General features: G+C 38.2%; 1 protein-coding gene across 16 annotated transcripts in view; it reads left to right on the plus strand.

The window, feature by feature from the left end:
* Positions 1–14227, plus strand: part of ELAVL2 (ELAV like RNA binding protein 2) — a 159350-nt gene that overhangs the window by 112605 nt on the left and 32518 nt on the right. For all 16 annotated transcript variants that reach the window (XM_032138485.2, XM_032138486.2, XM_058431596.1 and 13 more), the window contains one exon: positions 6324–6427. In XM_032138485.2, coding sequence (XP_031994376.1) covers positions 6324–6427 — 104 coding nt within the window. The remainder of the gene's footprint in view (positions 1–6323; positions 6428–14227) is intronic.

Below are 14227 nucleotides of genomic sequence, written 5' to 3' on the forward strand. Positions count from 1 at the left end.
TTAATGGTATTTGTAGAAATTTTTCATATGAACAATTTTACATGAACTATTTAAAAGTGGTATGACTTCCTTATGAAGGCAGAATACTGTAATATTTGAGCATCTTGTTTCCACATGTTCTGTAATCCATCTGGTACAGTGTAAGGACATGAGGAACATGTTTATAAGGGCAACTCTTGCCTAAACCACAGGCTCCTGGAAGGCAGATGCTGCTGTTCCTTCATTTGTTGTTCATTCAGTCATTCACAGAACATTTAATGATCTGTCTTAGGGTCCTCTTTGTCAGGAACTATGTTCTGCTTGCCCTTGCTCAGCAGTCTAGTGAGGGAGCATCCAAATGGACCCCAGACACACGTAACAAAGATAACGGAATAATATCAGAAGCTGTGGGAGGACTAGTCGAGAGGAGCACTGAGCAGTGTGCACTGGGGATGGGGCAAGTTGTGGCAGGAAATGACTTCAGAGAGGCTCAAAGGATACATAGGAGTTGGCTAGTTGGAGAGCTGTGTTCGAGACATAGAGAACTGAATGTGCATTTTAGGGTGTATGTGTAGGAGTGGTGGAAGATGAGCAAAAGTAGAAGTGAGCAAAAAACTGACAGTGACTGGAAACCAGAGTATGGTTAGATTTGTGTTTTAAGAAGTTCTCCTGGACAATGTTTTGGTGGAGGATGGCTGTTTTTGGAGTTAATGGGAGTCTAAGCAAGGGGTGTCCTATTAGGATAGTGTAGCAATGATCAGGGCCAGAATAATACAGAACCAATGCTAACGCAGACAAGGGGCCGATTTAGCTGGTAGAACTGGCAGAATGTGATGCGTGTATGGCAGAACTTGGGCTGGAATGTCTTGCACATCTTCACTGTTAGACTTGAGCTAGTTCCTTCAAGCCTTGGATCAAATGTTACCTGCAGGATAGGGCCTGCTCTCACCATTGTATTTAAACAGCAGCCCTGCTCCTCCCCTCCCCTCCCCACTCTGATCCCCTGCTGCTTTTTTCTCCTTAGCTCTATTTTCTTCTAATACCCTGTAGAATGTGTTCCTGTATCCCCGTCAAAATATAGGCTTTATGAGAAAGAACTTTTTTCTCTTTTGCATTCTCAAGGCCTAGCAAAAAGTATGGTTCCCATAGTTATTGAATGCTTATTGTAGATGAGAAATTTGTAGGGTGACTCTTGTTTTTTTTAAATACAAAGTTTTATTTTCCACAATTTTGTGTTGAGGATCTCGTTTGATACTGGTTGGATAAAATTAATATACCTTTTAATCAGGAATTACGGTAGTCTATTGCCTTTACCTTTAAACCTGAGGGGGTAATTTGATTTTTATGAACATTGGTAGTAATTTAAAATAGAAAAGACTAAATAAAGTGACCTTTGAATGAAACAGGTCCAGAAGATTATGTATTTTTAATTAAAATATGCAATTAAAATTTTAATTAAAGTAGGGTATTAAAACAATGTAGGTGGCAGGGGAATAGCTGATGCTTTGAATTACGCACAGTTTGGGATCTATTGCCGTTTACTGTGTTTCCCACAGTAGCACTTTGCCACTAGAAGGATTCTCTTCCTGTTTTCCTCTCCTTGCTGTGAACCCTACTCTCAGTAGTTTTTGGTCCTCTTCAGAGGCATGTGGAGTGCTTCAGCTCTGTGGTATAGATCCCTTGACCATGATTTCTACCAGCCTGTTTATAACTGTTCTCCTTGTGCCAGGAGCATTTTATAAACTATTTTTCTATCTCTTGTGAAGAAGCGTTTCTTTTCTGTGGCATATATGTTAGATTAAAAAGAAGGGTGTAAAACAAAAGGCATTCATACACAACAGTGCAGCACAGAATATAGCAAAGTTCCAGAATCCCTACCAAGGCCATTAAGATCACGACTTGGGGCCAGGTGCGGTGGCTCACGCCTGTAATCCCAGCACATTGGGAGGCCGAGGTTGGCAGATCAGTTGAAGCCAGGAGTTCGAGACCAGCCTGGCCAACGTGGCGAAACCCTGTCTCTACTAAAACTACAAAAAAATAGCTGGGTGTGGTGATACAGGCCTGTATTCCCAGCTACTTGGGAGGCCGAGGCAGAAGAATCGCTTGAACCCAGGAGGCGGAAGTTGCAGTGAGCCGAGATCATGCCACTGCCCTCCAGTTTGGATGACAGAGAGAGAGAGACCTTGCCTCGAAAGAAAAAAGATTTGAATTAATGGTTCGAAAATTCTTGAGAAGACTTGACCACAGGTAGCTTTTGAGAATAGCTGAGGACATGTGGCGTTGACCCTCTTCTTTATGTTCAGTTACCAGGCAAATTTTTTGGCATTTAAAGACAGGATTTGTTTTTCTTAAAGGCTTTTTTTTTTTTTTTTTCTTTGGAAGAGCCTTAGCTTTGTCATTTTGGTCAGAATAGTCTTTTAATCATGTTGGTTTCCATAATGGTTATACTTGGAATTTAAATGTAGCATTTTATAAAACTTTTTAAAGAAATGAATCTTAGTTTGGGGATTATCAGTATGCACATTCTAAATACAGAGAGACTTGAAAAATAGGTTTGGATGATATGGATAAATCATGCTTGGTTTCCAAGCCTTCCCTGGTGGCCCATGACTGTTACTGATGAATATAAGAGTGGGAAAAGGGTAGGTTAGGTATTTTTTTTAATGTTTGCCTTGCTACTGCTTTTATTTGTAAAAACTGTGCACTCACTTATAACCAGAAATATACACTATATAAATAAGATGCAATTTATGTTGTCATAGGAATGAATAATGGCACAGAAATTTATATATAGTAAAACTGATACTTGTACAAAAGATACAGAAGTTTGAGATAGTAGTCAAACAAGAAACAACTTTTGCGGTAAAAGTGTCAGAAGTGCCTGGTTACATTATTATTCAGGCATATTGGGTACAAACTAGTCCTGGGCTTATACGCAATATGCCTGAAGTCTCAGTTCAGGTATAAACTAGTTAATTGAGTGGAGTAGAGCACAGCATTTGAGAGTCCTGACTTCAAGTCCTGACTTTACTACTTCCTCCCTGCCTTTTTGATTTGTAGAAGCTGATTGACCTTGCCAAGCTTCAGATATCATTTCTACCTTGTAGGAGAAGAATCTGAATGCCGAACATGGTTAATGTGAAGCTACAATTAAACAGTAAAATACCATGTAGCTAAAAGGTGAGAATGGGGAGGCTTGCCTATCTTGGTATCATCTGTGATGCCCTTAATATATATTAAACATCCAATAAATATTTGCTGCCTTGATTACAGATTTTCACTGTAAAGTAATTTAAAGTTCTAACTCCCTTTTGTTATAGTGCCAACATTTTAATACACCAACGACGGTAGGTTTAGGAATGCAGTCTTTTAATAGCAGATACCCCCTTTCATATTATTTTGCTTAGGATAATAATACAGTTTTGCTTACCTCAAACATATTCTGAGTGGCACTCATCCTAATAATGCCACTAGGCAAATAAGAAACTTTTTATAAGAAGGCAAAGTCATTTGGGGATAAATATTTCTGAGTATAAACAACTTAACAGATATTAGATATTCGACTGACTCATATAGCTAGTCATGATTGCTTGAGGGTATCAGGTGGAAGGACCCATTCGATGGTTGGGTCCTCTGATGGTGATGGTGGTGATGATGATAATACCTTTGGTTAAATAAACAACATCAGTAAGTTTCTCATTCTTTGATTTAGCAAATGTTTCTGTGCCTACAGCAGGCCGGGAGTAAGGGTTCAGAGGCCAGAGTGGGAAACAGCTAAGTAGGAAGTAAGCAAGACAGGCTTTTCACTTTACCCAGTGATCTAATCTCAGTAGGCACTCCTGTGCCCCAGACGGACCTCAGGAGGCCAATAAACTGTTCCTTTGAAGTAATAGGTAACTTGAAGATTTTAGAAGAAATACATCCATATGTACCTAAACAACGCAACTGTGAAACAGCAGTCATCCCTGCAAGACCTTTCTTAGACCTCACAGCAGCCCCAGCTAGGTTCTCACCATTAATGCAGTGATTTCTCAACATGGTGGTTGTACGTTAGTCACCAGGATTTTAAAAAGCTAGTACCAATGCTTCGTGACAGACCGATAAAATCAGAGCCCAACGTGGGAGGATCGCTTGAGCCCGGGAGTTCAAGCACGGCCCAGCCAACATAGTGAGATCTCATCTCATATACACATATATATGTATACACTACACAAACACACATATATGTATGTGTATATATATCTATATATATAGATAGATAGATAGATATCTTTGGGAGTGGGATTCAGGGATCAGGTTTTCTTGTTTTAGTTTTTTTTTTTTTTTTAAGCTTTCTAGATGATTCCATTGCAGTCAAGGTTGAGAATGCACTGGGGTTAGAAGCTGCTAAGATGCAGGAGGAGTAGTATCTATCAGTAGAAACGGCAATTAGACTATGCTGATACAATTGATTTATTTTGTCATAGAATAGCAGCGTGACAAAACTATATTTGTATTGCCCTTTTTTTTCTGTTATATTTGTAGCATCTTTTTTATTTAGCTTTAAATGAATATACTTAAAATCTTTAACAGTAAGCATGTTATTTTTTCTCATGTTATCTTTTGACTAAGGAGGATCCACTTTCATCATTAATGAGTATTTTCATCAATTCATCGGCAACCTAGTTGGGTAGGAATTACCCTCGTTTTAGAGATAAGGAAGCTGTGGTTCAGAGAGGTGTTAAGTAGCTTCTTCAAAGTTGCACAGCTAACTGAGAGCCAGTAAACAACAGAGCCAGTATTGGAAGTCTGTCTTTCCACTGTAAACTGGTTCCTTGAGCAGATTTTGTTACATTCAACCAATTTAATTCTACTCAATGACAATAGGTCTGCAACACATTTTCATAAGAGAGGCACAATGCATGCAGTATACACATGATAAATGTTGAATTAATGAAAAGCTGAATGCTTAAAAATATAGTGGCTTCACATGTGACTCTACTAGAACTGTAAAATAAAACCTCTCAATTTTAGTGTGAGATAAAATTAACCTAATTAGTTTTTAGCTCTCTATTCCTTTTTCTTTTTGAAAAAACAGGAGAAAATACATTTTGATAGAGGACATATATTAGCAGTGATTACCCAAAATTCTGATTGTGGTCCCAAAATATAATCACTAGTTTTCATATTGGGCACTGTATTTAGCCTTCTCTTTTCGTTTATGTAGTAACAAGTAGCCACATTACGATAACCAGAGTAGCTGTCCGAAAAACCCACATTGATAACCACTTGCACCTATGGTGCCCCATCAAGAACAAATACCTCACTTCCCTATGAAATCGATGCAACAGTAGTACTTAGTAAAAGCATTTGGACCGTCCTTGGGCATCTGGGAAATCGTCATTTAGTTTGTTTTAACTTTTGTAGACTAAACTTTTCTTATGCCGATTTTTGTCACCTGTATAATGTTTCTTGCCATTTCAAACTGAGAAACTTTCTTCATTGAAAAATTGAGACCTTTGCAATTGACTTTTGTTATCTTTGCATTCCATTGATTCAACTGCTTTTGATAGCTCCCATTTTCTGAGATCTAAGGCATCAGTGAACCAGGAGTGAGAGGGCTCAGATGATGGGCGGAGGGTGGCAACAACAACAAACACTTTGAAGCAACTTTTACTCTAGACTTTTTTTCTCCTGTTATTTTTGTATATGTTCTGTTTCTTCTTTTCCTATATGTTCTCTTTGTCTTCGATGTCATCACTGTAAGTCTTCGTGTTCGTATTTCTCTACTCTTATCTAGATCATAAAACCCTCTTTGGAGAAATTTGATTATGTTTGAAGATAAGCCCTCCTCTAAAATAAACATACATGTATACACGCCCACACATGGTTCTTCACCATTTTAGACTCCGACATAATTGTACTTGGTAAAGGCTGTAAATATGTCAGGGTACAATTTACAGAACACTGACAGATTCTTGGTTGATGTTTTCTGTCTTCCCATTTTTATGGGTAAGGAAACTGAAGCTGAAAAGGTATTGCCTGTTAAGCCCTCTCCATAGCACAGAGATTTATCCCCACAGTTTGTGAAGCTGAGCTTTGTCTTGCTGCTAGTATACACTGGCTCAGGCAGGGCATGTATGATGGAATCCTTTGGGGATGTGTGGTTTTTTTCCTAAACAGCACTGCTTGCTGAGTTCTAAAACTAGCAAATGTAGTAGACAGGAGACATAAAGACTTCATGTATATTTTACTGTTGAGGAAATATGCTGGTGTTAATGACAAGACCGTATGCCAAAATGAAAGTCGATCTCTGTCAGCAGTATAGAACTAATATATGCCTTTTTCCCCTTCCCTTTCATTAGGGCAGAGCTTGGGATATGGCTTTGTGAACTACATTGACCCCAAGGATGCAGAGAAAGCTATCAACACCCTGAATGGATTGAGACTTCAAACCAAAACAATAAAAGTATGTTTAAAAATTTTTTATATCTACTTGTAGAACAGAAGTTTAAAAAAAATAAGATTTATTTGTAGTTCTTTCCTTTCTTCCTTTTGGGCCCATATAAACAGTTACCTGGGAGACATAGTGGAATTTTGGTGTTTGTTGCATAATGGGAGAAACTGTTTGTTCAAGAGTGCTATATATAATCATTCATGTATTCGCAAAGGGACAGAGCAACAACTCTCTTAGATAAATGTTTTAGGAAGCCTACGGAATCAAGTCTCCTTCCCTTATAGAGAATTACTTGCCCTGTAACTTGAGGAAACCTTAGACTTGTTCTTCTATAAAGGTCTGGGTAGTAAATAAGCAAGGTTTTGCGAGCCATGCAGTCTGTCACATCTTCTCAACTCTGCCTTTATAGTTTGAAAGCAGTAATAGCCACTACATAAACAAATGGATGCAGCCGTGATCCAATAAAACTTTATTTATGGGCAATGAAACTTGAGATTGATAAGATGTTTATGTATTACAAATGTTCTTTTTACTTTTTCCAAATTAAAAAATGTAAAAACCATTCTTAGCTCATGGGTTATACAAAAAGGTGGCAGACTAGATTTGACGCTTGAGTTGTAGTTCTAGCAAATTCAGCTTGCTTTGAGGAGACTAACTGGAGGAACTTACATGACACAGGTTATTTCTTCTGTTGTTTTTCTTTTTAAGACATACAGTAAATAATTTTATAGATACTTTGCTGCTTTTGTGAATCTTTGAAATTCTTAAATAGATTCTCTCTTGAGAGGGAGCTAATCCAATTCACAGCATAGATTTCTTTTCCTTTAGAAAATAAGAGGAATGTCGCCTCTAGCAAATTCTTAGTACCTATACCGTCAATTTGCTTTCTCCTGCCCAGTGCAGACATTGCCAATCAGTCATGGAACTCTTTCTCACAGAGTCTAGATGTGGCTCCCAAATATTTTTCAAAATAGTGTTCCAGACAACTTCTATCAATTGACTTAAGTTTGAACCTATTTTCCACCCTTGATTTAAGAAACCAGCTCAGACTATAGCCTGAAGTGGTGAGGGGAAGTTATTCAAGGCTGACTGTAGTATCCATCTTGCTTAGAGACTTGTCTAAAAGATTTTTGCCCATTTTTTTTTTCAGGTATCTGGAAATGCAGTGTCATTCTTGTGCTTTAAAGTTGCTTTTCTTAGAATTACCAGTTAAGGTAATTTATTAGCCCTGAGTGGTTTTGACACATCATTCCTTATATTTATTGGCCCCTAAGAAAAATGCCTACCAGCCCTGTCTTATCTAAATGAAAGTATATAGTGGTTCCCAAATATACTAGGGTATGAGAGGTCCCAGAATTCTAGATACTTCTTGAGCAAGAAGATGTCCTATGAAAAGATTCACCAATCAGAAAATGAACTGGTGACTGTATATTATCAAAATGTGAAGGGAAAAATGAGATTTCCAATAAAGTCTAAGACAAGTTTGTTTTGAAGTTTTTTTCAGTCTGAACTGCTTTTTCTAATTATCTATATTTCTCTGCATATTTTTTGTCAGTGATCTTTTACTAGTACTATTAAGTAACAATAAGTGTTCTTTAAAAAGACATCCAGTGTTCAGTTACCTTCAGATCATGTGCTGTCTATCCTACAGCAGATTTTTGCGGGTTTCTCTTCCTCAATTTATATTGATTTCCAGGGTTGCTGCTAATTTGTCCTAGTTCTGAGGTCCTGAGTTGTGGTCATCCCAGAAACTGTCCTTTTCTCCATTCTAGAAATAATTACCCTTATTTCATTCTAGTGTGTCAGTTCTTTTACTAAATATCCTCCTGCACTAAGATCCAGAAGAAGGTAGAATTGCAGGGGCAATAGGTCTCCACAGGAGAAATGCCCATGGCCTTCAAGGAGACAGTTGATGACAGCTGTATCCTTACTGTTCATCATTCAGCCTTTTCTCTTTAGGGCCCAGCTGCTTGGGCTGAATATGTGGAAGAAAGGACAGTAAAGCCTTGTGGCTTTTATAGTGTGACATCAATTTCTGATTTTCTGAGATGTGGGTCAGGGTAATGGGTAAACAGCAGGCTACTTATTTCTCTCTCTCTATTTGGTTCCTGTAAAAATACCAGATAACAGCTGGTATCCTCAATTTGGCCCAGATTTGTCTATGAGGCAAAGCAGACCATTTCCCACAAGTATATAGCACCGCCTTTGCCTGTTTGTTCTTTCTATGTTTACTTATTTCCATTAGACAGATTTTGTGCTCTTGTACAATGTCTTGAGCCAAGTTTTTCTAGTATTCACAGCTTTAAGAATGTTTTGGAAGTTGAGTTAAGCCTTTTCATTTCCTGGGATACTATTCCATGAATAAGTCTTTTTCCCTCCTCTAATCTATACTGGTGATGGCTGTCAGCACCACTTTCTTACACAGCACCACTTTACTCATGTTACTGCTCACTCAGAACTCTGTGGTGTTTCTCTACTGTTTTACCCTATCATCTGGCTGAGTTTTGTAGGAGTGACGCCAGTGCTATTGCCGTTCTCCACTGTAGTCAGACTGGCTCTTTACTTGTAAGCTGATCTTACTCCCAGCGTCTGTGCATATGCATTTGTAGCTCCTACTTCCTGGTATACCCTTTCACACTCATTTTTAGTTTAACTGTGGTCATCTCATCTTTTGGAGCCCATCTAAAGGAATTCTGTCCTTCAGCTTCTGTCTTGCCAGGTTGTTCCAGCTCCTGCTGAATTCCCCCTTCTTTGAAGTCTATATTCTTTACCCCTTGAGGAACCACAGAAGTTTTGGAATTACAGGGGGACCCATATGTAATTTAGGCTTAAGCACTGCTCTCTGTCCACAGTCAGAGTGGAGATCTTGGTGGTCATACAATTTAGCCAAGACCAGGCAGTTGAAGAAAGAGCTGTGACTCAAACAAATCCTTGTCTTCTGATCGTTATATCAGAACTCTTGCTAGGACACTGTGCTTTACTTGAGAAAGGTACAGAAGATTGGTTAGTGTATTCAAGTGTTTGTATACTCCAAGCCACTTAGAATTTAGTATGCGTTTGGTAAAATTCCCGGTTATTAGGATATTGAAACAGTGAATCAAGTGCTGTGAAAGGTGGTTTATTTAGCAGTTGACTGGGGCTCCCTAATAGCATTGGCTCAGGAGGGTTTTGTGCAGTAGTTGGTGTGTTGAATAAATGACAAATGTTCAGTATTTCCATGGTGAGTGAAGTGAAGTTCCTCAGGCTCTGTGAGGACCTAAAGCAGTTGTTCCCAAACTTTGGTTGCATCTTAATCCCAAGGGAAGTGAGTTAGAAATACAGTTTCTGGGATCCACTTTAGATCTGCTAGATCACTGTCCACAGGTGAGATTCAAGGTTCTGTTTTTTATTATGCTTCCCAGGTAATTTATGACAGCAAGTCTAAGGCCTAGCACTTAGGAATCAGCAAAAATGTTTGGCGGTTCTCTATACATTTGGTATTTGTGTGTGCAAAGTTCAGTTTGTCTTCTAGCATTTTACCTTAATAATCCTCGTGTGGTTCATTCTGTTAACCAAAATATTAATGTTTTTTTCTTGAGCATGCTGGGCGATCGTTTAGCATCCAGAGTTCATTGTGGTTCACCAGCCTTTGCTTTTAAAAGACATGGCATAGAAATTGAAAACAACGTATCCATCTCATAGTAGGATGCTGTTTGTTTAAGCAGTAGCAGATACAGGTTAAAGTCTCGAGATACTTGTTCTCTTGTCCTAAGGGTCACTTTTTTTCCTGGTTAAGGTGATGTCCCAGCGGCATACCTTGCTGGTGAAATGACATCATCCCTGTACTGCATGGGAGGCAGCTATTTTGGATTAAGCCTGCCCACATTGTCCCCAGTGTTGACATGGTAAATAAAGTGTGAATATTACAAAAATGTTTTAAGATTCTCTTTAGGGAAGGTAGTAAAAAGGTAATATGTGTGCAGTTCAGGCATGGGGGTAGGCTAGTAATCTCATGGAGTGTCAAATTGTATGCTGGTGAGAAAAGGAGAGGTTTTTCACCAAGATCCTTCAGGTCCCTATAGGAATCCTTCCTTTGGTGAATTATTCATGAGGTGAGTGGTTGTACCTACTGTGTTCAGTCTTCGTGCTCTTTCTCTACTCATTTTATTTTTAGGGGTCTTAAGTATTGAAAAAATCTAAATAGTATGTGGAATTTTTATGGCTTAAAGCCAATAATTTTGACTTGTTAGGTTAATGGTGTCAGACTTAAATTCATGATTAGCAAACTAAAATCATTCATTGACAAGAATATGTGTAGACTTCCTCCCTCCTCTGCGTGAAGAACTCTGGATAGGTGATTATCACATAACACAGTGAAATGGATACGTGGCTCCCAGCATCTCTCTCAGCTTTTCCCTCTTCTACAATGGGCCTAGGATGCTTTATTTTTCCTGAAACTGGCGTTGATTTATCTGGAAAAAAGGAGCTGTTATCTCAGGGAATAGAATGTTTTATTGTTATTGGTAAGTTCTAACCCCTCCAAAGAAAAAAAAAAATTCTGTCTAGAATTACTACTACCATAGAAAAACTGCCCGATTTTGGTCTTGATTAAATAAATATTTTCCTTAATCATTCAGCTATAGACCAGGCTAAAATTTACCTTTGCTTAAAAGTTATTAATTGGTATACAATCATATGAAATTTCTTATACTGAAATAATTAAACCACAACCACATTTGGAAAATTCTATTATAAAAATGAGAATATTATAAATATTATTATCTATTTTTTGTGTTCAGTTTGAGAATGATTAAGCAAAGCTAAGAAACCTGTATTCTAAGCTACTGTATTGCCATTAACTTTCTGTTAAATTTATACGTTTTTCTAACTAGCTTATCCTTTTCTCATTAGTAAATGTCATATTTATACTTTTTTTTTCTGTTTAGCATGAACTTGACCCTTTAACATAGGAGGAATGTAGAACTACATTTCTGAAATCTTACTCTGTCTAAATTACCTTACTAAAATGATTTAACTGGCTGCTTAATCTTGGACAGAGCTTTTAACCATTTAAGTTTCCATTTATGTCATTAAAATAATTTGTTCATCACTGAGAATGTTCATTACCTGCCTTTTAGGAGAGGAAAAAAAGCTTTTCGTGGTCTGCTAAGTTGCATATTAAGAAAAAACGTTAACTTTTTAAATGAATTCATGTTTATTGCGTGGAATGATTTGATGAAAAGCAGCACCCTCTCCTGAAGAGAGAATAATTTTAACTGCCTTCCTCTTTCACTCTTGAAAGTTTAATAGCCACTGTAAAGTTTATATTGGGATTTGAGTTTCTAGTTCAAACTCCTTTTGCGGCAGGATTATTGGGATTGGGTTGGTTTTTGTTTATCATTATAATTTGTTCTTTTATAAAAGTTAATATTGATCAGGAGGAAGTATTGTTAGATGCTGTGTGTAAACCAGCCCCCACTGTAAAGAAGGAGAGGGTATGCAGGCAGGAACGTAAGTAAAGCTACGCTAAGGGCTTGCCACCCGGTAGGTCCTCTGTTAAAATACCTGCAGCACAATTCTGTGTGTGAGACGAGTGGCTCTAATAGCCATAATGCTGAGAGTTCATGACTTTAGTAGGGCATGGAAGTTTTAAAGCAGTTGATAGGGGAACCATATAGAATTTGCCCAAAAAGAAAGCAGGATGGGAGGCTAATGTGGGAAATGAGCCTGAGTTATGCGTTACAGGAGTATGTTCTGGGTGTGCATGTATGTGAAGGCGCTGATGTTTTGTTCTGTAGGTGAGGGAGGGACACCAGAGGGTTTTGAGCAGAGCAGTGTTGGGATTGACCTTGAGTATTTATTAGGAGAGGAAGGTTTGTTTTGTATTTAAACGCCACATCTTTCTGAGCATTTCAGCCCACCCTAGTGTTTTTCTGGCTTGTGTAGTTTGTTATTTCCTGTGATGGTACAAAGGGTAGAAATTTATAAATCATCTTCTACAAAGTACCCCTCATTTAAAAACTTTTACCTCGAGCAGATTTGGAAAATTTAGAAGTAATAGTTTGAAGAACAGGCCACAAATTAACTGACCTACTTATGAGATGTTAGCCTAGTAACTGTTACTTATCTGGACAAAAAAAAAAATTGAAAAATATATACCAGGAGTGGGGTAAAAATGGAAACATTGAGTAAATTGTTCCTTTGCCTTTTAAAAAATACAGACTGACCGAGTACATGTTTTCCTAACTTCATTGTTAACTTGTGTTCTGGAAATTTCCACAGCCACATGTCAAGTTTTAACAGTATATTACATCTGATTATCAGCACCTCTTCAATACATTTAAATAAAATTCTTCTATCTATATTGAGTCCCATTTACATAGTCCTTATTTGAAGTGAGAAGTGACAGATGACTTTTTTACTGTTACTTGTATAATGCCCTTCATGTGTTTTGTAGAATGCTCTCTTGTCAGCTTTAATTTTTTTCATACAAAAAGCCCAGAAATTTCTTACTCACCTAGTGTGGTCGAGGGAATGTGGGTAGGTAGCCCAAGTAAGGTCCAGAGCTTGAATGTCCTGTCCTCAAGCCTCTTGTGTTACTTCTGTTCCTTCTAGCCACCTCCAAAGTGAGAGTTAATTGGAATTCCCAAAGGGCAATAAATAGGCATTCTTCCAATGGATTTCCTTTGGATTTTCCCACAGTTGTTGGAGCAGAGGCAGAGCCTACAAAGAAGGAAGGATGAGGAACAGGGTTGTTGGTGGCAGTGTCCCCTGCTTACTTCCTGCCTGTCAGCCACACAGTGGGTAGTGATGGTGGAAGAGTCTCAACAGTTGACTGAACCCATCTTTATTGGAATTGATGGATCATTTTGTTACCTAAGCATGCTGCACAGGGGTATCATAGCCCCTCATGGCAGATGCTTAAACTTACCCAAGGTGAGGTCTATACCAGAAAAACCTGACTATTTCATTTCTGTAACCAGCATGGAGAATGTCAGGTTTTATGAAGACCTCCATTGGAATTAAAAGAGTAACTGCCTCCTTGTGAGTATTGCTTCTGTGTAAGGCAGGGGGAAAGCCACAGAAGTAATAACTTGTATAAGTTTAGGAAATTGTTGCTGTCTGTGTGTATGTGTGCACGTATGGAATTGAAAGGGGCGTGTGGTGGGGATGTCACTGAAACTTACTGTTTATCAGAAATTTGAGTCATTGAGGCAGAACCCTTATAACAGCTCACAGGTCTAGAATGTTAAGTGCAAAATTGGTTTCCTAATAATAGTGGGCTGAGGAAGAGATTCAAGCCAACCGTGTGCATCATGATAGAAGACACTGAAAATAGTTGAACCACATGTTCAAATGTGTTTGAGTTCGAGTTCTAAGATAACAGAGAGATAAGATAAATTGAAACTGATCTCGATGGCCAAAAATCTTTTCTACCTGAACATCACACTGCTAGCCCTTGTTGCTTTACTTTCCCAGTGCTTTTTAAGGGGAATGTGGGGTAGGGCTTTTCTTTCATTTATCACCTGGGAAAAGTGGTGCTAGGTCAGTTTGGCTTCAGTCTGTTCTACCACATACCTGGCTTGCAAAGTGAAGATGATTGTGTTAACTTCCCAAGAAGGAGCCCTTAATTCCTTGCTGTATCTACTTTTCAAACAAATTTCATAGGACTATTATCTTTTTACTGTTTTGAATTCATGCAGAAACAGCAGTAGTCCCTGGCAGGCAAATACCTAATCCCTTTGATGAAATAAAGCTCAGGTTAAAAGGGATTTGTTCAAAATGAAATAGCTAGTAAGCACTACTGGCATCAGAAATGTAGTATCATGTTGG

This window comes from Hylobates moloch, unplaced genomic scaffold, assembly GCF_009828535.3.
Source record: "Hylobates moloch isolate HMO894 unplaced genomic scaffold, HMol_V3 SCAFFOLD_19, whole genome shotgun sequence".
NCBI classification, from domain to species: domain Eukaryota; kingdom Metazoa; phylum Chordata; class Mammalia; order Primates; family Hylobatidae; genus Hylobates; species Hylobates moloch.